The 25182-nt window shown below is 40.8% G+C and overlaps 3 protein-coding genes across 7 annotated transcripts in view; 1 reads left to right on the forward strand and 2 right to left on the reverse strand.

Annotated features, from left to right (window-relative positions):
- ACAD11 (acyl-CoA dehydrogenase family member 11) overlaps window positions 1-19112 on the forward strand; it is a 32705-nt gene extending 13593 nt beyond the window's left edge. For 2 of the 3 annotated variants that reach the window (XM_054189458.1, XM_054189459.1), the window contains exons 13-20: window positions 243-341; window positions 13031-13097; window positions 14625-14710; window positions 14904-14975; window positions 15857-16011; window positions 17770-17886; window positions 18346-18455; window positions 18936-19112. In XM_054189458.1, coding sequence (XP_054045433.1) covers window positions 243-341; window positions 13031-13097; window positions 14625-14710; window positions 14904-14975; window positions 15857-16011; window positions 17770-17886; window positions 18346-18455; window positions 18936-19050 — 821 coding nt within the window. In that variant the 3' untranslated portion in view covers window positions 19051-19112. Of the gene's footprint in view, window positions 1-242; window positions 342-13030; window positions 13098-14624; window positions 14711-14903; window positions 14976-15856; window positions 16012-17769; window positions 17887-18345; window positions 18456-18847 lie in introns of all 3 variants that reach the window. The other variant, XM_054189460.1, reaches the window with a different exon arrangement.
- On the reverse strand, window positions 2428-7516 carry ACKR4 (atypical chemokine receptor 4). Its single transcript, XM_054189461.1, has 2 exons — window positions 7360-7516; window positions 2428-4424 (listed from the first exon to the last, which is right to left on the reverse strand). The coding sequence occupies exon 2, from the start codon at window positions 4415-4417 to the stop codon at window positions 3344-3346; it is 1074 nt and encodes a 357-aa protein (XP_054045436.1). The 5' UTR covers window positions 4418-4424; window positions 7360-7516; the 3' UTR covers window positions 2428-3343.
- A 1663-nt stretch (window positions 19113-20775) lies between the features above and the next one.
- DNAJC13 (DnaJ heat shock protein family (Hsp40) member C13) overlaps window positions 20776-25182 on the reverse strand; it is a 55367-nt gene continuing 50960 nt past the window's right edge. For all 3 annotated transcript variants that reach the window (XM_054189457.1, XM_054189455.1, XM_054189456.1), the window contains 2 exons: window positions 24804-24903; window positions 20776-21526 (listed from right to left, as the gene is read on the reverse strand). In XM_054189457.1, coding sequence (XP_054045432.1) covers window positions 21429-21526; window positions 24804-24903 — 198 coding nt within the window. In that variant the 3' untranslated portion in view covers window positions 20776-21428. The remainder of the gene's footprint in view (window positions 21527-24803; window positions 24904-25182) is intronic.

Genomic DNA, 25182 nt, shown 5'->3' on the forward strand with positions numbered 1-25182 from the left:
ACATCAGGGAAGGAAGAAGGCTGTTGACTATAAAGCGCAGTCCGAGCCCAAGAAGAAGCAAGTTTAAACTGTCTATGAATAACGGGTTGTTAGAAAATAGAAAGCCTTTGACCACCAGCAGAACAAAGTGCTGAAAACAGCTTTTCTACTGGGAGCAACGTCAATAGAGTATATCTAGATCCCTGTATTTGTGGTGGTAGTTCCACCTGTGGTTTGTTTCATTTTTTTTTTCTTTAACACAGAACCTGATGTGGCTTCAAGTGATGCCACCAATATGCAATGCAGCATTGAGCGAGACGGAAACAGTTATGTGATCAATGGCAAGAAGTGGTGGAGCAGTGGTAAGTAGAGAAACCATAAATAGGAATGGCTAAGTCTAAAATTCTTTCCAAGAACTGATAAAGCAAAAATATTTGCGCTCCATTTCTGAAATGGAAACTTGTCTCATCTTGGGTAAAGAAGCAGTAGAATATAAAACAATGGAAAGAGCTGAAGAGCTGAATCAAACTTTTTGTTCTATGAAGCAAAGTGCAAGACTTGAATCCAGTTTAGGGTTTGGGGCCCTTTTTGGAACCTCTGAATTTTGTTCGCAGAATGAATGCAACTGTTGTTCTTTAAACGTTACCTCTTTCTATCAAGTAACTTACGCATTTATTGCTGTAGCCTTTAAACTTTGTTTTTATGAAGCTGTCTTTGGAAGCTTGCATGTGAGATTTGAGTACACTGTGTAGTTACAGTCAAATTTGGCTGATTTTTAAAGTAGCCTGGGATGCTGTTGGACTGACTCTTACAGGTAATTTTCTTACACTGTACTTCCCAGAAAAATCAGTGGATTAGACTGTAAGGTGTAAATGTCCCTGATATTGTAGTGCTATTACTTTTTTTACCAAAACACATGTGACAGTGACTCAAAAATCATCATTCCCTGGGAGTTTGGAAGCCAACTATGTAAACTGAGTTGCTAATTGGAGTGAAACTTGAATGTTTGATTTGTGTACCTTTGAGTGTGGCAGCTGCCTATTGATATATGCTTGTGCGATCCCTAGACTCACCAGAAGATAGGGTGCTCTCGCTTTTCTAGTACTGCAAAACTGGCGGCAAAAGGAGGCATGGTATCTTGTTTCTTGACCTGAGAGTGACACTTAACTGCTGGCTGCTGATTTTGCTCTGGGTCATTGTGTCTCAACTGTGCGTTGCAGTTCCTAAGGAAGTAACGGGAAAGTTTGTAGGAGGTCACACACACAAAATATTGTTCATAAAATTAGTTATGTGAATTCTAAAAAGGAGAGTAAATATAATGTAAGACTCTCTATAAAGGAGAGTCTTATTTCTAATAAAAATAATGAGGAAAGTCAGATTTGCATAAAGGCAGATGCACAAAAGATGCTGTAATTTCAAGAAGTTTGAGAAACACATAAAGCAGTTCTGCCTTAGTCAGAGTCTCCTTTTGTGCCTGGTTGGTGGTTTGCTTTTTTTTTGTTGCTTGGTTTGTTTTTTTGATTTGGGGTTTTTGTTGGTTTTGGTTTGGTTTTTGTTTGTTGTTTTGTTTTGTTTTTTGTTGGTTTGATTTTGGTTTTTTTTACCCTTTTTACTGTGAATGGGACATTAGGACTTTGGATGTTTGGGAATTCCAGAAGCCTGACTGCCTGGTCAGAATGTCACTCTGGGTACAACCACTCTGTATTTGTGATGACAAATCATAGGTCACACATGCAAGGAGCCAGTTACTTCATGGAAGAACTGGAGTTTCTTACCTTCATCTGCATGGGTGCTTTGCATGTCTACAGTAAATCCAGTAGGGCTTAAATATGTCAGATTTATGGTGTATGTGTAGACCATATGTCAGGCACTTCTGACTTAGCCATTCACGCCCTGGTATTTCTCAAAATACTGGGCAGAAATTCTGTAAGCTTTTGTCATCCAAACAGAGAGAAGAGGCTTGTGTCTTGTTTATGCTACTGTTGCTTCTTGTGTGTCATTTTAGAGCTTTGTCTTCCAGTCCATAATTGTGTAACTGGGAACAGTGTCTAAAAATTAGAAATTCTTGTTGGCTTTCGTAAGCCATAGGTCAGGCATTTTTTCAGAGCCCACGGGATGTTTGAAGGCAGGGACAGTATGCTGTAATACCACTTTTTTCATTTTGAAAGCTAATATGTCAATATATTTGAAATGTTTCCAGAGCCTCATGGAAAACTGCTGTTTTCCTGGAATCCTTGCCAGCACTGTGTCAGGGAACAACTTTCGTACCTCTCCATGGAAAAACTGTAAATCCCACCGACAATGAGCTCCGTATGGAGTCAGAACCTCTCTTACTCATCAGCCAAGGCCTCTAGCCTTTGCTGGTTGGTAAATGCCTATGATGAGAGATGTCAGTACCTACTAAACCAAAACAAACATAAAGATATGAATAAATGACAGCCAGCACACTTTTTGTGTTCTTTGGTTTTATTGTATTTCTGTATATTTTAGCAGATACAGTTATTGCAGTGTTTGATTCATTTTACAAATTCTGACTAGAAATTCCAGGCCCTGTATCTGAAGATTAACTTAACTTTTTCTTACATTACATAATGCTTTGACTGTACAACCTTGGCATTTACATTTGACAGGACATTTACAGAGATCTAGGATGTTGAAGTTTAGGGTGAGCAAAAAAGGAGAGATGAAAGTTTGGTTTTGGTAGTTACACAGAAGAAGTTACAATTTTTTGTGGAGGATGTTGTTGTTGTTATACGTATGTGGAAACACATACAGAATCCTGCCCTCTCACCCCCATTCTCAGCCATGAACCGATACCTCATTTCAAGGTGCAGGGGTATCTGTGGAATGGTGTCTGAGGAAAAAAAAAAAAGTGGAACTGACTTATTAGGCAAATGTTCTAAAATTTTACAAAATAGTTGGAGAAACACAAGATTATTAACTTTTGGTACACAAGTTCCTGTACTGCTATTTTATTGCTGGTGGTTTCTTTCTCTGTTTTAATTGGATGTTTAGACATGTACAGATTGTTCATTACACAGCTATTTAATTGCCTAGTACTGTGATGCTTTTAAATGTGAATCTTCGTGGTTTTTTAGGTGTTCGGGTTTTCTTGTGTGTTTGGATTTTTTTTTCTTTATTAGCAATTATTTCTAGTTGTTTCTATTAATTTCAGTATTTAGTTCATGCTTGATGCTTAATTTTGATCAGCGTGGTCCACTTTGAACTGTAGTGTCTTGGCTAGTCTGTAAGTTCAGAAATTAATCTGAAAGTTGACTTGCAGAGAAACAGCTGCTGAAACAATACCCCCAGAATTAGTAAATAATTCCCTTGGTTATATAAGATAATGAAAGCAATGGAGAGCCTATATAGTGAAGCTAATTGTTTCTTCAGTATGGTCTTCATAATTCATAGAAATTTCTTCAGGTCGTCCATTCTGTTGTTGTCTTCTCCAGTATCCATAATTTTTTGCAATTTTCATAATATGCATTTTAAAAGAGGCACCCAGAAAGACATAGAGGAGAGGGTTCAGGCAGGCGTGAAACAAAGCTATGCTCTTGGTGACCTGGAGTGCAACGTCTATGGTTTTACTTGTATCACAGTCAGTAATCAACATGTAGATAATATCTATGGCTCGCCAGAACTTAACAATGTTGTAAGGTAGCTGGGTAATAATGAAAGTAGCCACTACTGCCAGCAGGACCATGAAAGGTCTAGATTTTTTAGCATTTGCAGATCTAAAGATTGCTCGAGCAGTAGCCGAATAGCAGATCAGCATTACTAGGAAAGGAAGCAGAAATTCCAGGATAATTTCCAGGATTTGAATGGTTGCTTTTAAGACTGTTTCCATGTTCACTGGAAATACAGGAAGGCATTCATTCCTGTCACTGTGTTTCTTGACTTGATTGAATATCAGTTCAGGGATACTGAGGAAAATGGCAAATAGCCAGACGCAGATGCAGGTAACACTGCAGCGTTTACCAATTCTTCTTTGACCTTGGGATTCAGAAGTGGCCCTGTACCTATCCAAGCTGATACAGGCCAGGAGCAGCATGCTAGAGCTGAAATTCATGGTGTATAGAGAAGAAGTGAGCTTGCACATGGAGTTTCCAAGTTCCCATCCCTGCACTGCATTTGCAGCCCAAAAAGGCAGTGTAAAGAGCAAGAGCAAATCAGCAATGGCTAGATGCATGATGTACACATCCGTCTTAGTCTTCGGTTTCTTGCAGTAGGCATAAATTGCGACCACTAATGAATTTCCAGCAACTCCAACAGTGAAAGCCAGTGCATAGAACACAGGCAGGAATAATTTACTGAAATTTCTCACATCACTTTTTTCACAGAGAAGCTCGTATGTATTGTAATCTATAACAGAGTTGAGATCATCCTCCTCATCCTCAATCCAGTAATCAGTTGAGTTATTCATATCCCAGCCCATGGCAAAGCTATAAGACACACACACACACAAAAAAAAAAGGGGGGGGAGAGAGGGGGGAGAAGGGAACACCAAAGAAATAATACTGGTTTTAAGTTTTAAAATTTCTGTTGAAACCTAGACCCCTTACTCAGGGTTGCTTATACTTCTCAAGTTTAAAGAATTTGGATATTGAGAATACACTTGTAAATAATCAAAGCAGAGCTAGACAGTGATGGAGGCAGAACAGATCATCACAAATTCTCACATGAAATGAGTAACTGACTGTATCTGTGTGTGCAATGAAAAGTAAAATGGATTCAACTGAAATGCTTTCATTAACCTTAGCCTTTGAGATTGCAAGATGCTTGGAGCGCACCTCACTGATTTCCACATTTCAGTTGAGGAGCCATCGTTGCTTAAACTGCTCTGACTCAATTATGTTTGATGATATTCCATTGCAAAATACAATTTCTCTGTACCTTCATAGCTTTGAAATTACACCTTCCTCTCTACAGCCTCTGCAAAGCAAAGGAGTACCAGTTGAAGGCTGTAAATGCTATTACAATACAGTGGATAAGGAATACTAACAGGTTGAAGCTGAGAAGCAAGCAGTAGTATTCTGTGTTTACTATAATAAATTTTGACAAATTTGAGATATGAGTATAATACAGGGAGATTGTGCTTACTTGTTTCTCAGGCATACAAATACATGCCCATTACGTAAAGCACAGCAGCGGAGTCGGTTGCTGAAGAGCAGTAGAACAAGCTCCGTTTAGTCTCCATCCCACACAGCGAGCCATGCCCACGTGGAATTTCTTACAGAATGAAATTGCAGCCAGTACACTGCATCTTATAGCTGGAGACTTCTCAGGATGTTATGACAGGAAGGAATCTTATCACATACAAAACTGCCCACAAGTACCCAAACAGCTCAGAAGCTCTGCTGTTTTTCCAAGTACTATCTCATGACAGATTTACTCCGTAAACACTAAGGCTGTATCCTAAATGCCAGCTTAGGGTTGAAGTTTGAGTGTTCTTATCTTCAGACTCTGTCTTAAGCAAGTCATGTCCTACACTGTTTTCTTCTTTTTCCATAATTGTGTTCATTGACTAATTTGCTGGAATTCTTTCTGTTGTAGACTACAGTCCTGCAGTGCCCTGTTTTCTTGAAGTAGTTCTTAACAGCCGTAGCAAAAGGTAGCTGAGAATGAAAAAAAACATTGCCCCTTTCTCACCACCTGCAGTGTTTCAGAATTTGAGGCCAATGTTACTGAAAGCATATTCTTATCTGATATTCTGCCTCACAGTTTTTTCAAGCTTGGCTTTTTCAAGCTTGAAAAAATTCCAAATACCATTTCTGTTTTTTACACAAGGGTTTAAATGAAGGCTTGACAAACCTTTATTATAAACAGTATCTCTTAAAAAGAATTTTTAATGTATTCTGTCTACCAGGAGAAATAAGTTACTGATTGATCTCATATTCAGGGATGCAGACCAATTAAATTGAAATAAATTAATAATTTCTAGGTTTGCTTGATTTTTTTTTTTTTTTTCAGCGAATCTGCTATCTAAATTGTTTAAAAGTGTGTTAGAAACTAATATTTGATTTGGCTTTATTCTTAATGACTTTGTTGGATTATTTTGTTAACATTTCAAAACACTTATTACTTACTGCTAAACTTTAAGCAATGATTACTCTTATTTTAGGTCTTGTAATGTGTCATTTACTCTTCCCTAAATGAAGTATGCAGAATGGAAAGATACCATAATTCCATGTATTAGTTCCGCAAGGGATGTCTATTCTATGCCTAACAAGCTGTGTTAGCAGGATTTTTCAGCAAGGGTAATCTTCTGCAGCTTTACAGTACTTTGAGGAGAGATTCAGACATCAGCAGCAAATGTATTTTCTTTTAGTAGAAGAGGAACTGCTGCAGGGAGAGTTTAATCCACTTAGCCAAGATTAGAAGAAAATTAAAAGTTAAACTGAAAATATTTGGTTGTGGTCTAAAACCCTTATTACAGAACCCATCTGGGAGTGCTTAATCAAATTGGATCACTGGCAAATTTGCTCGAAAGCAAAACAATTAACATTTCAGTGCAAACTTCAAGAAGTCTCTGTATCACAAAGCAGTTTGGCGGTGACAAGGAACATGCTCTGCTGCCTGATACGCTTTTGGCTGACCTGAGTTCTTGACGGGAACAAAGTTGTCTAAAATGTAACAGTTGATATTTCTCCCTTAAAAACACAGTTATGTTTTGGCTAACATACCTATTCAGATTTGTCATTCCCGTTAATGTTGTTTCTCAGGTGCACACGTGTACGTGCCCGTTGGATAAAGCAGAGCAGTCCTGTGGGACTCAGTTGCCATACAGTGATGGAACAGGCTTAGCTTAGTCTCTGTCCCACACAGCGAGCCGCCTTATGCCCACGTGGAATTTCTTACAGAATCAAATTCCTGTGGGGACACCACATCTTACAGCTGGAGACTTCTCAGGATGTTATGCAAAGAAAGGAAACTTATCGCATACAAAACTGCCCACAAGTACCCAAACAGCTCAGAATGTCGGCTGTTTTTTCAAGTACTGTTTTCTAGGAGGTATATTAATAGATATATTAATAGACAGCTTTGCATGTTTGCTTGCAGAATTATTCCAGCCTTCTATTTAAACACAAATTCAGTGCTTGTGTGCATTTAAGCTTGGCATGGGATTGTATGAATGCATGTTGAATGAAGTTAATATCCCCAGTTTAAACAGACAGATTTTTTTTTTTAATGAATTAAGCAGTATTCTGTTCTTCTACTGAACAAATCAAATTTTAAGACTAGAAATGAGCATGTGCCTTTAGTGAAATGATGTCTCCCTGTAAAGCCAACTTAACTAAGAATAAATCCTAGCTCTCCTCTATATAAATAAGTATATCACACAATATACAGAGTAATAAATATTAAAACAAAACTAACCTTTTGTCAGCAGACTAGTTCGCAAGTACTGCAGTTGAGAAGTGCTTCAGTGAAATGATCTGAATTGGTCTGACACATTGCATTTTGTCTTCATGTACCACACCCTCATCTGGAAGTTAGTTGCACTTTCATTTTGACTTGCCAGTGTAAAAAATAAATAAATAAAAATCCGGCTTTCCTGGAAACATGTCATGTTGAACATGTATGTTTCCTACATTCGTCCCTGTTCCAACCAGGATGCCAGATGCCAGTGTTCTAAGACTCCCTTACTATTTCACTGTTTTTTCTTTTATTCCTGGAAGTCCAGATGTGGTTTTGGTACACAGTTAAAAGGCTTTTATGAAATCACACATTTAAAATTAGAAAAGGAGAGAAAGAGGGGGAGGTCTGGCTGGGGCAGAGTTACCTGTATATACTTTCCTTAGGATAGTGCTGTGCTTTTGATGGCTGCCTATATAAGGGATCCTTATATCCCCCTTTTAAGTAATTTTTTAGGGGATACAATAGAAAGATGAATTTGTGTTTTGTAAGATGGAGGAGGTTGCTCTTTCAGTATGTGATATTGAACAAAACCAGGAAGATGATAGGGAAAAGACGTGAAAGCAAGTTGTAAATTGTCAACCAGAGTATGAGCAGATAGTTCTGCTCCCTGGGGGAGAGTTCTCAGGGACTTGAATGTTACCAGTCAGGCTCATTGTCAAGTTAGTGTCTAATAATGTTTCTACAGAAACTGCAAGTCAGGCAGATACTGTAGAAGAAAAATAAAAAGATGGTATTCCATCAATGAGATTTCTTCCACTTGCAGTGTGCTGTCTGTGTTGTAGGGTCAAAACTTCTACAGGAAAGGGAAGGTGGAGTAGTTCTGCAGTTTATATGCAGACATTAATATTTCTACACTAAGGCATGGACTTACCTGTGCTAAGAATTCCTAAAATGACTGGATCTTAAATTTCTACAATCTCTACAGCTTCAAATCAGCCTCTTGTGCAAGAGTACTTTGTGCAGAGTATCTGGAGCTTTTCATGATCTTCCGGAGCTTTTATTTTCTTTGAATGATCCTGTATCCTGTAGCAGTCTATATGAGTTTCAGTAAATGCAATATTGATGCCAAGCAACACAGAGAGATTTTGAGCAGGCCAAAGGTCAGGTTTTGCTTTTTGGCACACTGACTAAATCGATGCACCTGCCACGGCTGGATTAGCCATCTGTCTGTGCTTCAACTATTTTGGAATATGTGGAAGGAAAGGTTTTTCAAAATGGGCAGCTAAGAATGTAAGAGACAGGTGTTTTCCAGATGCTTCTACCTTCATTTGCATGCACAACGAGAAGGAAAAATGGATTGGGAGAGGAATTGGAGTCTAGAGAAAGAATGCTGCAATATTTGTGCATATTTCTGCAATGTTTTCGTCTTGAGTTATCGCAGCACTTCACTGGTGTTCTTCACAGTGGCAGATAAGACATTTGGGTGGCTTCCAGCATGTCTGCTTCTCGCAAGTCGTGTTACTGCTTAGAGGCCTGAGCTATATCTCTTTAAAATAAGTGAATCTCTCAGTTCTGAATGGGCTTTGTCTCAATAAGAGACCCCAGCAAATCCCCAACAAGATAGAATAATCAGGGTAGAACTGAGAAAGCTCCCAAGGGAATACCTCTGTGTGTTGGCTGCAGAAAAGATGGTTGTGTTACCAGTGCTTAAGAGGTCCTGTGGGCAGGCTGTAGGAAGGCAGTTCATGTAAATCCTGTGCTGTTTATTACGGTACCTCAGCTCCTTGTTACTTTGCAGGATGCCAGGAAGACAGAACCTTCTGGTCAGGGTACAGAAATAATACCATCGTGTAATACTGCATTTCAGTATGGCCCTATAAGCTCAAAAATAACAAAAAGTATTTTATAAGTAAAAGTGAATGCACAATGACGATGGATCTTGTTTAACTAGGAAGCGCTTGTGACTGTGTAAAAGTGGAATGAAGGTGAGAAAAAATACTCCTACGTGTTGTTGAGAGCAGCTGTTCTCACTGGCACCATCTGAGACTGGAATGACTAACAGCCACGTTCAGTGGCAGGACAGTGTAGTCCTTGCTGATTAGCTGCAGAACCCCAGCATTGTCTCTGGCTTTACTGGTTGTAGCCAATTTGCTCGCAGATACATTATGGTCTTTACCATACATGAACCAGATGCCCAGCAGTGTAATCTAGAGAAGATGAGATAAAACTATGGAACATACTGTGCTAGTAGATAGAAATTACTGCAGGCTCTTAGGGTGTCCACTCTTCTCCATTGGAAGATCCTCATATTACCACAATTAATACCACACTGCCATGCACCCTACTGAGTCCAGTTTCTTCTTGTAGAGGAGTCCAGAACTTGTGTTTATCAGTGCCTTTGTAGGAAGCTGCCAAGTCTGTAACTTCATCACAGACCCCCGATCTTTAGCAGTGAGAGGTAACCCATCGGTGCAGCAGCCAACATGGCAAGAGTCATAGGTGTTCTGGGCATTCAACTAGTAGATTATCTTGCCTTATCTTAGGGTGCTATTGGCTTCTGAAACCAGATTATATGGCAGCTTCTTTAAGTAAAGGTTGTATTGTCCGTGTCTGTGCCTCATTAGTGCTCGCCACCAGAAAGAACATGTATGAGCTGATTGTGTGAAGGTCAGTTATCTTAAGCATGTTACACCCCCTGATAGCAAAGATCAGGGTTCTGATAGGACTGTGATCAACCCTCTAAGCACATTTTAAAATATCGTTGTCTTTGCCTATGTGAGTGCCATGAAGAGTTAAAAAATATCATACATGAGTTAAACTTACAGTGTTCCCCAATGTAGCAGCATTGTGGTGTAAAAGTTTTGGCTAGGTTGTGCAGACATATACATTAAAAAGCTTATCAATATGGAAATGGGCTTAAAACTGACCTTCTAAAATCTCTACTATTTCTATTTGTTCAATTGTGAGTTTCTTGCAAAACTACTTCTAAATCCTGCCAAAACGACAGGCTTCTCTGACTCTTCCCCCCATTCTCCAGCAGCCTTTTTTTGAATTCTGTAAGGAATGTAAAAATGCTATTTAGAAATGAGGGATTTATTGCATCCAGGCAGTCTGCATTTCTTCCAAAGCACTGGAGTCTTTCAGAGTCTTGCATTAGACCGGAACTTCTTTTTGGCATTTATGGGTCAAAGTTGTGTAAAATTTGTTTTGGATTTTCAGAAGTTCAGACTCTAAGGAGTGGAAAGGCCAGGAATCTGCCTTCCTTTGCTGTGTTCAGTTGGGAATAAGTACATATGAAATGGAGATACTCGTTTGCCTTCCAGAAACTTGTACTGATGATTTAGAGCGTCTAACCAGATGTTTAGTTCTCAGTGAACTCCTCACTAAGTTCAATAGGAAAGCTGCTTCTGATTTTTTTCTTTCGTACAACACAGTGACATTTACCTTTTTTTGAAGCAGGGATGTAACTTGAGGATTGTTTACAAAACAGTTTTTGTAGAGATTCCATAAAGTTGTAGAGATTCCATCTTTTGTTGTAAACCTCACTTCAAGAAAAATGTGGTTTAGAAAACACCACTTGTGCAATTCTTTACCTTCTGTGGAAGAGTCAAATACCCCTTAAGAGTACAGCATTTCTCTTTTCAGGGTAGTACATTGCAAAGCATGTGTTGTGGGTTTTTTGGGGATGGTCACCCGCTTGTTGCAGTTGCCCAAATGAGCCTACTGTTTGAGAGCTACCTTTCTTTTTTCCAAGCTGGTTTATTCCCCACCATCTCAGGTTTTCAGTGGGATATTTCAGCTCATTAGCATTGCATTGTACAGCTCTTGGGACACACACCACACACACACACACACACACACACACCCCGGCTTTGAAAACAATGGCTGAATAGCATATTGCAAAAGCGGAAAGTAAACAGCTAGCAGTCTGGTGCTCAAAATGGGCAGCGTTTATCAGAACGAGATAAATCTCTCTCCCACTTCCCGGCCATCACAGTGGTTGTTCTTAGGAGGAAGTAGCTCAGCTCAAAGCCAGGTGGTTGTATTGTCGAGACCAGAGGCTCCCAAAACCTTGTGATAAGAGCTGCCAGAGAAAAAGTCATTTTTGTTTCTGACCTCAAAACAAACCGAGTTGATACGGATCAAGTCTTGAATTAAATCATGGCGAAGCTTGTGTTATGCATTGAGATAGCAATAAAAAATTTACTGATTGTTACATATGTCAGGTATAATCCTGCCACCTTTTCCCTAGCTTTTTTGTCTGTGTGAGACTTTGAAAGGAAAGAGAGCGTGCTTTGGTACTAAGCAACCTTTAAAGAAATAACATAGTGAGGATTAAGGCTCTTAGAAATAAGATACCATATTAATTAGTGGTAGATTAGTAGTCCTTCTCTACGACTTGTACATTAAAATGCTAGCTTTATGCTACAAAGACACATCCCAAATAATGTTATCAATGGCTTGAAATGCTAGCAGATTATTTTCAGGTAAGGATTTCCACTCAGATCTTTCTTTGAAGTGCAAACTAAAGTCATTTTCATAGAATCATAGAATCTTCATGGTTGGAAAGGACCTTTGAGATCATCGAGTCCAACCATACACACACTAAAAAACCCCTACAACCTCTGTCACTAGAGCATGCCCTGAAGTGCCAAATCTAGACGTTTCTTAAATACCTCTAGGGATGGTGACTCAACCACCTCCCTGGGGAGGCTGTTCCAGCGCCTGACCACTCTTTCAGTAAAGTAATTCTTCCTAATATCTAATCTAAACCTCCAGTGGTCCTCAGACCATTTCCTCTGGTCCTGTCATTGTTCACCTGGGAGAAGAGGCCAACACCCACCTCTCTCCAACCTCCTTTCAGGTAGTTGTAGAGGGCAATGAGGTCTCCCCTCAGCCTCCTCCAAGCTAAACATGCCCAGCCCCCTCAGCCTCTCCTCATATGACCTGGTCTCCAGACCCCTCACCAGCCTGGTAGCTCTCCTCTGGACACGCTCCAGCACTTCAGTGTCCCTCTTGTACAGAGGGGCCCAGAACTGAACACAGTACTGGAGGTGAGGCCTCACCAGTGCCGAGTACAGAGGCACGATCACTTCCCCGCTCCTGCTGGCCACGCTGTTCCTGATACAAGCTTGCATGAAAGGGGGAAAAAGCTTAATTCCAGAGAAGTTATGCTGAAGTATTAGCAAAATCATCATGATAACCCTTTGACAGCCTTATCTGTGTAATTTGTTTTTAATGTGGTCGGCATTTCATTCCCACGTAGATTCTCTGGTCTTTATAGTTTTAAGAAGTTTTACTTTTTAAATGGCAGGATTTTACCTTCAGGTATGCTTTTGTATCACACTTATTTGCTTAGCCATGTTGGAGACAGAAGTAATTAGATTCCATTTCAAGTACCTTCTTGTTCCCTTTTCATAGGAATAGACGATGGAGCTGGATCTGGGAGGGGTTGGATATTTGGCTTTTCATGGTTCCCCTCCCCATGTCAACTTCCTTTTACATGTTAAGCAATAAGATGTATTTTGTTTCAGACTCATTACTCAGAGTATAAACACAGAAGTAGATTGCATGCTTTTCCTCCTGTATCACGAAAGGAAGAGAGTAAGATTTATTCGTATTAAACTTCATTTGATTCTACATTGAGATTTTTATAATTGAAAACTATTTTTGCATTTGTGACTTTAAGGTGCTGGGAACCCAAATTGCAAAGTTGCGATTGTAATGGGCAAAACCAAAAACTCCTCAGCATCCAGGTAAGGATTCCTAGGAGACTCACAGAGTTATCTAAAACTTGTTTCCTGGAAGAGTCACTGCTTGCAAAAGTTTTGTTCAGTGAAATGCCGTTAATTGCCTTGATCAGTTGGATGTGCTCATGAATTACAGGGGAGTTTTAAACTTACGCATGTGTCTGTTTAGAGAAAAATGTTGCTGACCAAGCTCCTGTTTTGCTGTCAGCTGCTGATGACTGAAGCCTCCCAACCCGTTCACTGTCACCAGCTTGCATCCACATGCTTCCATTGCACTAGCTCCAGTGTTCGTGCAGCTGTGGGATGAATTGGATCAGGAAATTTTGGGGGGGTTCAGTAACTTTATCTTGGTCTCATTAGTTTTAGTCTGCATCAGTTGTTCAACCAACAACTATCTCTGGCTTACAATTTATTTCATAAGTATAGTATATAGAAAAATTAACAAGAGTAAGAATTGCTTGCTTAAATGATAATAAACCCAAAACTTTTCAGAGCTTCCCTGACCAGAATGAGTACAAGTGGCACATCAGAGACCTGAAGTTATCTACCAGGTTTTTCACAAAGTTATCTGTAGCTAAAGAAAGTTAAGTTTGAAACATGAGATGTTTGTTATGTGAAGTTGTGTGAGCAGAGAGCGTTGCACATCTTTAATCAGACCTACTCATTCCATTCCTATATGTGTAAATATTATACTTCCCTCTTCTTGTTTAAAACAAATATGTTGTTTAACTTGTATTACCAACCTAAAATTGCCTTTTACAAAAACTTGCACAAGTGATGAATAAAATGCTTCGTGACTGATTCCATTAAAATCACACAGCTTGTGACACAAAAGAATTGGAACATTTATATCTCTTAAGTTGGATTTTAGCCCAAATTCCACTGCTTATCTTAAGTTTTTAGAGTTGTCTGGGTTCTATTGAGAAGTAAACAATAACTTGCTTACAGCATACAGGATGCTTTGTCCAACAGACAATGGCATCTGTTGAGCTCTTCCAAGCTGCACAGAAGTTCATGGAGGGCATTCCGTGATAGTGCACTTGCTAGAACTGGAGCCTAAAGTCAGGCACATCACCTCCAGTTCTGTGTGACTGCTAACTGACCTTAAATATTCTCAAGGAATTTAAACATGGGGATTCTTTTCCTAAACTATAGACAGGCCAAGATGATGATGATGATGATAAACGTGTTTTGAGGAAAAAAAAGAAAAATGCATGTGTGGGGGTGGGGAGAAAATGGACTGGGTGATACAGAAATACTTGCACAAAAGTGACAGAAGTACTAGTTTTTAGGTCGTGGTGCCTTAGATGCCAGTAGTACATTTTTATTTGTTGCCTAGTGATTCAAGGAGCGTTGAGAGGATGCAGGCCACACTGCATGCAGGCAGGATGGTTGCAATCAATATAGGTAAATCTCAACACTGGCTTTATGTGAGTGCTAAATTGAAGATAGAAATTAAAAAAAAGAAGTGGAGGGAAAGGACAGAAGGGAACCTCAAACTTAATCGTAACTTGTGCGTTTTGTCTTGATCAGGTACGAGCAGCACAGTATGATTATTGTTCCCATGGACACTCCAGGGCTGAAGTTGATAAGACCTCTCTCAGTGTTTGGTTACCTGGGTAGGTGATAATATTTATCAGCTATATGCGTATTAATTTGCTAGCAGTCTCAGAAGCTGCAGTAATATTAATAAATATGGTATATGAAATAAATCAGTAAAATGCATATATAGAGAAAGGGTTAGGAATTGAAGACCTGTATGTTTATCTTCCTTCGTTTTACCCTGCTGTTGTATTTTCTCTATCCCTGTAGATGAGATCCATGGAGGACATTTTGAGATACACTTTAATGATGTGCGAGTACCTGTCTCCAATATAATACTGGGTGAGTTTCTGTATTAACTCCTTTTTAATACATACAGCAATGAACCAAGTTTCATGAAACGGTGGTTTATTTTATGAATCACCATAAGTTATTGTAAAGAACTACGGTTAGTTGAGCCGGGATCTCAAACGTGTTAAGAGGGAGTCCACTCTTCCTTCAGCAGTCTACCTGCTGTGTGAATGTAACTTGTTTAGAGCAGAAAGGTGATGGAAGGAAGCAGAACAGCCGTAGCTGTCATGTGAGAATCACTTTCCTGAAGCAGAGCTAAGCAGAAACTGTTAGCAGGGTTCTTTCCCCAAAACCAGTTCTCATAGACTTTACAGACTTTGAAAAAGAGCGTTCTCCTTTAGTCCGTGGACATACAAGCCTGGGTGCCTGCAGGCTTAGCAGAACTGAAAAAAAAGAACAAAAGAATAAGCAGGCCGGAACCATGACCTTCTGGATGGAGAACTTTGCTCTACTTCTCTCACTTACTATAAATCCCGATTTCTTCTATTTCCTCTCTGCTATTTTTATTTTGCCAAAAGAGCTTTCTCTCTTGAGTAGCTGTAGGACCTGGAATCCTCAAAGTCTTCCCCCAGATTCTTTTACCAAATCTCATAGAGGTATTTTTCAATGTTAGAGTAACAACATTTAAATTAAATCAGGTAAATCAAACAAACCCTAAGAAACCACGTAAGAGTGCGCTTTGTGCTGTAAGTATTATTAGCAGCATGTCCATGTGGACCTAGTTGGAATACATAAGTAACAGTTCTCCAAAATAAACTTCTAAGAAGCTTGCTTCTAGCTCTGGTGCTAAGGGGCCGCTTCTGCACAGAGCCCTGGATCATTTCAAGAGGGAATCAAGGAGTCTGCATGTGCCTGTTCTTCTTTCCAACCAGGTGAGGGCAGGGGATTTGAGATAGCTCAAGGTCGGCTTGGGCCAGGCCGTATTCATCACTGCATGAGGTCCCTTGGTGCCGCTGAAACTGCTCTACAGATAATGTGCCAGCGCGCAGCACAGAGGGAGACTTTCGGCAAGAAACTGTATCGCCACGTAAGCATGTTCCCTTTTTGTCTCAATTCACATGCTCCAAACATCACCCTTTGTTTTGCCCATACAGAAGCTTGTGACTCGAATAATGGACACTGCAATAGGTGTGCCCTAATCTTGAATCCATATTCATAACGCCTCAAGTGGCAAGGGAAAAAAATCACATTGCGAGGCTCCTATTTTTCACTGTAACTTCCAGGATTATTTTTTTTTTTCCTTGCGATGAATTGGGTATCCTCTGCTGGATTTGAATAGGTTTTGTCACCGTGTTTTTTTCCTCTGCTTTCACTGATCAGTTTGGACAGCTTATGTTTCTGTAGTTATAATCTGAATTCACCATTTTTGTGTATCAAACTTGTCACCTAGTATTATTACCAGAGACAGTCAAAGGTCTAAATTTGACTTTGCTGATCAATTATTAGTACTCACTTATGAAAGTACAGACCAAACCAAAGCCATATGGGGATATGTGGTCTTTTCTGGCTCTGGAATTGAAATACTGGTTCATGAGAGAGAGCGCTCTCTAGAATAATAAAAAGATGACAGTTTGCTTTGTATAGGAACCATCAGTACTTAGTAGTTGACCTGTCAAATTTCAAGAGTTTGTCAGTCTTATCCAACAGATAGGATGACTTTATTGGAAAAAACAAGTAAAAGCAACGGAAAGAGGAAACTGAATTAATGTCTGGCACAGATTACAGAAAATTGTTTGTACAGCTCCAGAGGGAATAATCTCACATATCCATTTTCCAGTCATGTCATTGCCAAACTTCCATTCACGCCTGTAACCTAGAATTAATGAGTTGGATGAGGAGCACTCTCTCAGAAGCTCATTCAAGTAAATCCAATGTTTGATAAAGCCTCAGGCAAGACCTGGGTGGGGGGCAGCTGCGTAGCCAGCCTGGGTTACCCACAGCTTGGGCACAGCTAAGGAAGCAGGGAGGCTGCAGGCTGCCTTGGGTAACAGGGTGACTGCTGCCCTGGCAGTTAGTTACAGCCCCAGGAGCTGTTGCAGAAGTGCATCTGAACACTTTCACCTGGCATGAGCTAAGCTGAGCCCCCAGCCTTTGTGCTGAAGCGAGTGCCACACATTCGCTCGTGCCTCCTGCAGCTGCCCAGGCTACAACATCCTGGCTCCAGGCAGGAGTGCGTGCCCGAGGCTGGCGCAGGCGCCAAACAGCATCACAGGAACTTTTTTTTCTACTGTGGTATGTTGGCTGCAGCTGGGAATTAGCTAAGAGGAACAGGGAAGGGCTGCCAAGACCATAACTAATTTATCACCAATGCAAACAGACAGATGCAGCAGGCACCACCCTGCAGCTGTTTGCTTGGGGGTGTAACACACCATCACCACTAGTCTGAGGGAACCAGAACCGATTCTTCTTCTCTTTTACCCCCCCCTAGTTTTTGTATACTGGGGCATATTACACGGAGAGATGGCTGCAAGTCGTGGTAGCAGGTAAAGGAAAGCAGGGAGTACAACACAGGCTTTGGAGAGCTTCAGGAAAATGGCTAGCAGGCAGAAAAAGAGAGTTTGCCAGAACCAGGAGTTTTTCCCCTTTTCCTGTTTCCTGCCAGGAAGAGAACTGCTCTGTCTTTAGTATTTCTGCCATTCAAGTGTTTTCTTTCCTTTTTTCCTCGTACTAGATGACTGAACAGGCACATGCCAAGGAACAGGGTCACCTTCGTTAGGGCAGGTTGAGCCAGATGCACTAGGCAGCATTAACTGACTTTTCTGGATGTTGGCTTTGGTTTCTGCAGGAAGTTATTGCCCACTGGATCGCTGAATGCCGGCTTAGCATAGAACAGGCTCGACTGCTTACGCTGAAAACAGCCAGCAAGATCGACATGCTGGGCAACAGAAAAGCCAGAAAAGAGGTAAAGTTTTCTTTGCCAGCCTTAGGCTAGGACCTGGGGATGCAATACCTGCGCATTGAGCTGGTATTGCAAAATATAAGCTAAAACTTACTGTTAAAAGTTATCCTTTTAATCATAGAGCATAATTTTATGTTGAAAATAAATGGCCTTAATATGTGCTTTTGGTTGTCATGAGATGGGAAAGCATTCTCAGTTAAAAGCTTTGAGATCAATCTGATAGAAGTATTTAAAAATTGAAGAAGTTTTGCTCATTTGTCTCAACACAATCAGATAGTTGGGGGTGACTGTCTCTCCTGGCACCAGTTTTATCTTACCCCGGGAACAGGGACAGCAGCGCTCTCATCCAATCCAAAGAGGAAGGAATGTTCTGTAAGATACCGGTCTTCAGTAGAACTGTTAGGTAAATATTATCAGTTGCTTATGAAACTATTCCTGGTAACGCGAGTAGTCTTCTCACAGGTAGCCATGACCAAAGTGGTTGTCCCTCGAGCTGTGCTTAAAGTGATTGACTGTGCCATCCAAGTCTGTGGCGGAGCTGGAGTTTCCCAGGATTTTCCTTTGGCTTTTATGTGAGTAAAGGGAGACTTAGGTGTAGATTTTAAGTGTTATTTTTAAGATTATTTTATAACATGAGTACATGCTGTTTCACCGCAAGTAACCTGAAATAATCATCCATATGCCTTTAAACTATAAAATTTTAAACAACCGCTTTTATAATTAAATTCCAATGCAATTGCATTGCTTTACCCTTACAAAAAAAAAAAAAAAAAAGAGCTGGCACTAGACCTAAATTTTACGGTTTTTATCAGCAGCACAGAGGCTGTGTTTCTAAAGCTCAGTCTTATCCCTTATGGCCTTGGGGAGAAGCAAGCCTTCTGAATCTCCAGCCCACACACCTCAATCCTGTAATATCTCTGTGTGATAGCTCTGTTCAAAGAGACTATCTTTGTCTTGTTGAAAGGCCGGCTATAGCGAGAATAGCGCAGAGAACTGGCTTGCTGCTGGGGCAGGATTAGAAATCTCCCCCTAATTCAGCTCTTCCGACACAGGTTTGCTTATATGAGGACCTTGCGCCTGGCAGATGGGCCCGATGAAGTTCATCTCTCAACAATTGCAAGGTGGGAACTGCTCGATCAGTCAAAGAAACTAACTGCAAAAATCTAATGTCAGCATAAAGCCATCTCAAATGGATGTTCAGTGCAATAATGTTTAGGGTAAAATTGAACGAATACAAAAACTTAATTCTAGCTTGAAGCAATAGATATTCTCTCAACTTTTACTTGTCATTACTACACTTAATCAGAGACTTGCTTTTAAGAATTTGCAGAATGCCATGTAAATACCAGAGTCTGGGTTCTTTATAACACTAAATAAAATCTATTTTCCAACAGTCCTAAAGTGCTTTATTTGCTCTGAGCCAAAGCCCTCTTTATCCTTTTATTGTACACAAAGCAGTTTTGACTCAGCAGTTTCACCCAATTTAGTTTACTGCAAGCTAGGATAAACTTTTAATTATTGATTAGATGACAATTAAACACTTAGGGTAATGCCTTTCTTTTCCCTTTCTAAAGCTCAGCTGCATCCAACCCTCTCTTCTCCCCAGTTCCTGCCCTCAGCTGCCCTGCTTTTCACTGATGCTACACTCAGACCTTCCCTCACCTCCCCTCACGTGAGGCTGGGGGCAGCACGGGAGGTCACCTGTAGCTGCTCCTCAGCTTTGTTCCTCCAGATGCATCTCCTCACCTTTTTCCTTACCTTTGTCTTCCCTTCTGTGTCTCCTTTTGTGCATCCTCACAAGCCTCCTCCTGGCTGCTGGCCTCAGCTGCTCCCAGCCTTTCTTAAATATGTCTAAGCATAGAGGCAGCACCTTCCCTTCTGAGGAGCTGAAGTTTTGGCACAGGGCAGTTCCTGGCCTCCTCTGCTACCAAAACAGGCTCTGCCATTTGTGCCCAATACACCTTTGTGAAGTTGCCAAGAGTTCCTCAGCTCTGCTTCTGGAACAATCTTCTTTGACATTAGTTACTTACAAGAGAACTTTTTCATCCAGGCAGATCACAGCATGCTTTGCCAGGGGTAGTTCTGCTTCCTATAACCTTAGGACAATCACTTTTCAACTTACCTAGGGCTGATCAACAATTAGCGTAAGGATACAAGTGTTTACTTTTCGCATGAACAAACCAGCCACCTTAGCGTAGTGTGTTGGAGAGAAGATGCCCTGTTTGGCTCAGCTTTCAGGATGAGACTTCATCAGTTCTGTCCTTGAGCCCACAGCCAAGACTTCACCTGAAGGGTGTTTGAACAAAGGCTGCCGAAGTCGGGCAGGGTGGTACAGTTCCAGAGTACCTAGAACTGAGGGCTTTCCTCAAATAAGTTTCTTACCTTATATCAATTCATTATACCTAAAACCAAGACTATAGTCTCTCTTGAGAAAGCAATAATTATTGTTTCTATTTCCATCCATCTTAGTTTCCTCTTCCTTCCTGCCAAGGATGCGTCCTAGGAAGCTGAGAATGTCAGCAAGTCAGTGGCAGAAATGCATTTCAAACACAAAACGCTGTACTGCTACCTGTGGCTTTGGAGTTCTGCTCCAGGCTGTCAAAACCTGCACAATGCCTTCTTCCAAGCAAGAAAGCCCAGGAACCCTATTTAGCCACACTGAAATTAAGGTCTCTGACCACCCTCATCTCCCACACCCTCAAAGAACAGCTACAGAAGAACACCACCTTTTATCTCATTAACAAGGCTCTTAATTCCCTTTATTTTAAAATTTTATGTACATATGAATGATCTGTATAATGTACACTCAATATAGAAAGTTTTTATATACTGGATAATGTATAGAACATTTCACAATTACACTAATTTCTTACATAACATGTCAACTTTAAGTTTGTGGTTTGTTTTTTTTTTTTTTTTTTGCTGAAGCTTTGTCAATTTGGTCAAGCCAGTTGTACATACAAATGTCTAATGCTGTTTGTGTCAGGAAGAGGATAATGTTAATGATTAAGGACATCAGTGAACTGGTGGAGGGACAAACCCTTTGCAAGTTATGTTCAATGGGGGTGATCACATCAGACTGGGAAAAGAGGGGATGCCCTTTTGGGGGCATGGGGGGGTGGTTGGTGAGGTCAAAGTGATTTTAGCCCAATTCCTCTAGACTGTAGCTCAACTCCAGTCATGCTAATTCACAAAATATAAAAACTAGGAAAGTTTGATTCACAGTCTTGTAAACAAATATAAAGGAACAAAATGTGCTTATGTACAACAAGAAAAAAAATTCTTGTGTACCCATTTCAGCTGATCCACAGAGTGCTTTCTTGTGTTACAGTGTGATAGTTAGAATCACTGATGTTTTCCTAAAAAAAAAAGAAAAACCAAAAACAAAAAACCCCAAACAAAAAAACAGTCATAGAAAAAGGAATAACACTGTCATTAAACACTTGGAAAGGCAGTAAGTTCACTTCAATGTGTTGGAGGAAAAGTGCTGTTCCTCATCACTGGCCAGTCTGCCTTCCTGTCTCTTTCACAAGAATTTCCAGTCCTTAGCTGACATCTCCCACTTCGTTGTCTACTGGGGGTGGTACGTTGGGCATTACAGATGATGTCGTCCCTGCAGTAAGGTAACCAGCAACTCCAGGGCCTTTCAGGAAAAAAACCCCAGAATATTGGTGATTAGTTTTGATACTGAAGAGCAATTGAACAGCTTTATTCCCTCCGGTAACACTCAAATACATCATCCAAATCAACCAGACACCTTAAACAAGAACATTTAAGAGTTTTCTTTTAGATTCTTTAGAATCTAGGAGCACTAGGAATTAAGGCATCTTAGTCCACTAAGGAGTAGCTTGTGGAGACCATTCCCAGACTTGCTCAGCACTTTTTATTCTGATGTGCCAAATAGGTTACAAAAGAACCCCAGCATTATCCATCTCACCTGCCGCCATGGAAGTGGCAGTAAAGAGGGGGTGGCCTTCCCTTGCTAAGGAAAGGGCCTGCTGCTGAAGTAAAGCAAGTTCAGGCACGCGTTGCACTGCTGGGCTCCACATTTATGCTTTCAGTGTCCCAAAGGTTTTCCCAGCCAGATATTTAAAGGAAACCCAATGGGCTGCTGCACAGACAAGCAGAACTGCCTTAGGCTTGTTTAGGCACCTCTTTGTGCCTTCAGTTAGAAAAAGTAACAGCATTCTGGGGATACACAAGCTGTGCATCAGATGTAGTGAACTCCTTATGATTAATAAATCTCTATGTCAATTACTATAGGGGGTCAGTTTTATACTGCAGACACCCTCCCCCCTTCAGAGCCTGGGCTTTAAGTTTAGTCATACAGAAACTTTCAACAAATGCAATAAAATCTCATGTTGCAGCACCAGCTGTTTCAACAGCACTTCTTATCAGATTAACGATTATAGAAAACTGTCAACCCTCAACATCTTCCTGCATCACTACAGCATTCAACTTGGTATTAGACCTTCAGCCTACGCTGCTGATCTTCAACGTGGTAAGTTCCGCAGCGTCCATTACTCTCCCCCCACCTTAAGTCATCCTCACTAATTTCTACTAAATTTACTATCCCCTCATGCCCCACCCTCCCTTCTCACACTGCAGCCCGGAGCCACAACATCAGGGCACGGTTTGTCTCCTTGCAGACAATCCTACACTACTACTGCAAGCAGGAGAGCAAAGCGAGCAGTGCCTTTGGTAAAAAAACCCAAGCTGCCTGGCTTCAGAAGGGGACTTCTCTTTGCCAGCCCATCGGTGGCACCTGCCAAGAGCCAGACCCACTTCTACACGTGCTAGTGCAAGAATTCCACTAGTTCTTGTGTCCCTCAAACTTTTCCATTACAGAGTATTCCTAACACGCTTCAGAAGTTTAGTTCATCTGTAGTACCAGCAGTAGTATCAGGCAATGCAGTTGTTAGTTTGCTGCTGCTGCGTGCTCGAAGGCAGCAAGTTTATTGGCGTTTTGCACTTTGGGACGACACATTTGTTACGGTTCTACGACATGCAGCTATTCCTGGGAATGCAGCAAGTGCAGGGTGCATTTTGTGAGATGGTATCTACCTGCTTTAGAGAGCTACACAGAAGTTAGCAAGCTGCCTGGCAGAGCAGATCTAAAGCCCACTTCTCAGGTGAAGGGGACTGCTGCCAGTTAGAAGGGAAGGAGAAGAGACACCTGAGGGAAGAGAAATAAGCAAGGGAAGTTTCAAGGGAAGTGCAAACAGCAAAGCAATTTGAAGCAAGAGATAAGGCAGGTTAAAAAACAAAGCTTGTAGTTTGGTTTCCATCTATACTTTGCATTTGTACAGCATCTTCATTCTACATTTGCAAGCACTTAAACGTTAGGCAACTTAAACGCAGCACAGGCCTTAAGGCAATTGGATAGCTATATTGCCCCCAGTCTCAAGCCTTACCATGTCTGCTGTAGTTTCAGTTCTCAGCCAGGAATCAGCCAGCATTTATTTCATATTTCTAATTTATAATATTTATGAAATGCCAAGGAAATTTGGTAGCGTTCTTTGTCAAAGTGGCATTAAACAGTGCAATAAACAGAAAACTACTGTTCAGAACTAAAGCACAACAACACATCAAGTGTTGCAACATACCTACTCTCAAAATATTAAACATCTGCTTCTAGAATTCCTGACTTGAAAGGCTCTTGCTTCATTTTCTTAAAATACATCCTAGTATCTCACAAGAAAAACTTTCTTGTCTATATGGCCATCTGATTTATACCTCATTAATTCAGTTATGCTCAAAAGCTTTATCAAGATTCCCATAGTTGGGTTAGATGAAGAAGTTCCACGCAGCACATCAAAGTGTTCATATTGACTTGTCACAAAGGACTTTAAAACCTTACCTGTGAGGCTAAACTTCTAAGACCAAATGATTGTTCAGTTGATGGCTATTGAAGGGTCAGAAGTTTGCATCATGTGTTGCTTTAGACAAAGTTTGCTACAACATCGTTACATGAAATATTTTCAGATACAGCAATTAATCTGTGAGAGCGAGGTTTTGGACTGTGATACAGCAGAATGTAGTCATTAACGTTGTGTCTGTCAAGTGCTGCAGGTGAGTGGAGGAAGAACCAGAATTTGATTTGCTATGATGTAACTGTTCTAGGATTGTGTCCATTGCTCTGCCATTAACCAGGAAGGAAGTTCACATTAGTTGCGATCCTCTGTGTGTGCACAGCTAGAATGCTCCTCTACACTGCCAGTGGGACTGAGGTGGCACCCCTGGGGTGCCATTTCAGTCTTGGTGGCACCAGCAGGGGACTCACCCAGGATGCACCACAGGTGTGTTCAAATATATGCCGCAAGCTCCCAGTAGAGGCACATGGCCATTCCCTGCAGAGAAGGGCCCTGACAGCACACTGAGTCTGACTGGAACATGGCCTCACATTCCCGGCGATTAACATTCAAACTGTTCCAATACAACAACTACATGCCTAATACTAAAGCAGCATGATTCCTGTGACAACTAATACAGACAAAGTCCATGTGATTTTGAAGAAACTTTACTTCTCCTCCCCCAACTTTGGAAAACAATTTGTTCTGGAACTAAAATAGACCGATCCTGAGAAAGCATTTAAAATTACTGTCATTCATTAGTTCTGATTACATCTCTGCTTGATCACTACAGGGTACTTGCAAGACTTGCCAGTGTCCAGATTCCATTGCTCTGATATTTTAGAAGTAGGTACAGCAAAGATTACCCAGATAAATACATTCTCAACCACAAAAAAAGTCTGGCTTTTGCTAAGCATTTCAAAAACTTACTGTATTTTTATAGCATTGAATGTTCAGACCACATGATGGCACTAGATCCTGAGGATAAACGCTATCTCCAGAGTCAAGTCTGACAACTAAGTAACAGTTCAGGATGATTCAGGACATAAATAGGAAAGGGTTGCTAACCTGTGAGGTATCCTGCTGTTTGTGTCTCAGAAATGAACAAGTCATGTTTCTGATCCTTGAAGGCACTCCACACAGAAGAACGAGACAGAATTTCATTTACCTACAGTATTTGGAGAGATTAACACAGTGAGCAAGTGCTATTTGTAGTGTTCCAGGGGAACAAGCCCATTTTCTGGAACCACACCATTCTGAAGGTATTACTAAATAGCATGGCAGTAGTTTAGGCTGCAATACGGAATAACACATTTCCAAGGAGACTGTTGCAACTTGCTTTTCCGTTTGAATTGTGCAGCCGAACGCATAATGCAGAAGATTCAAAGAGAAGTCGTTTAGTAGCTTGACTTTCTCCTTCCTTCCCTAGTTAGGTGACAAGGAAAAG

This window comes from Rissa tridactyla, chromosome 2 (assembly GCF_028500815.1).
Source record: "Rissa tridactyla isolate bRisTri1 chromosome 2, bRisTri1.patW.cur.20221130, whole genome shotgun sequence".
NCBI classification, from domain to species: Eukaryota; Metazoa; Chordata; class Aves; order Charadriiformes; family Laridae; genus Rissa; species Rissa tridactyla.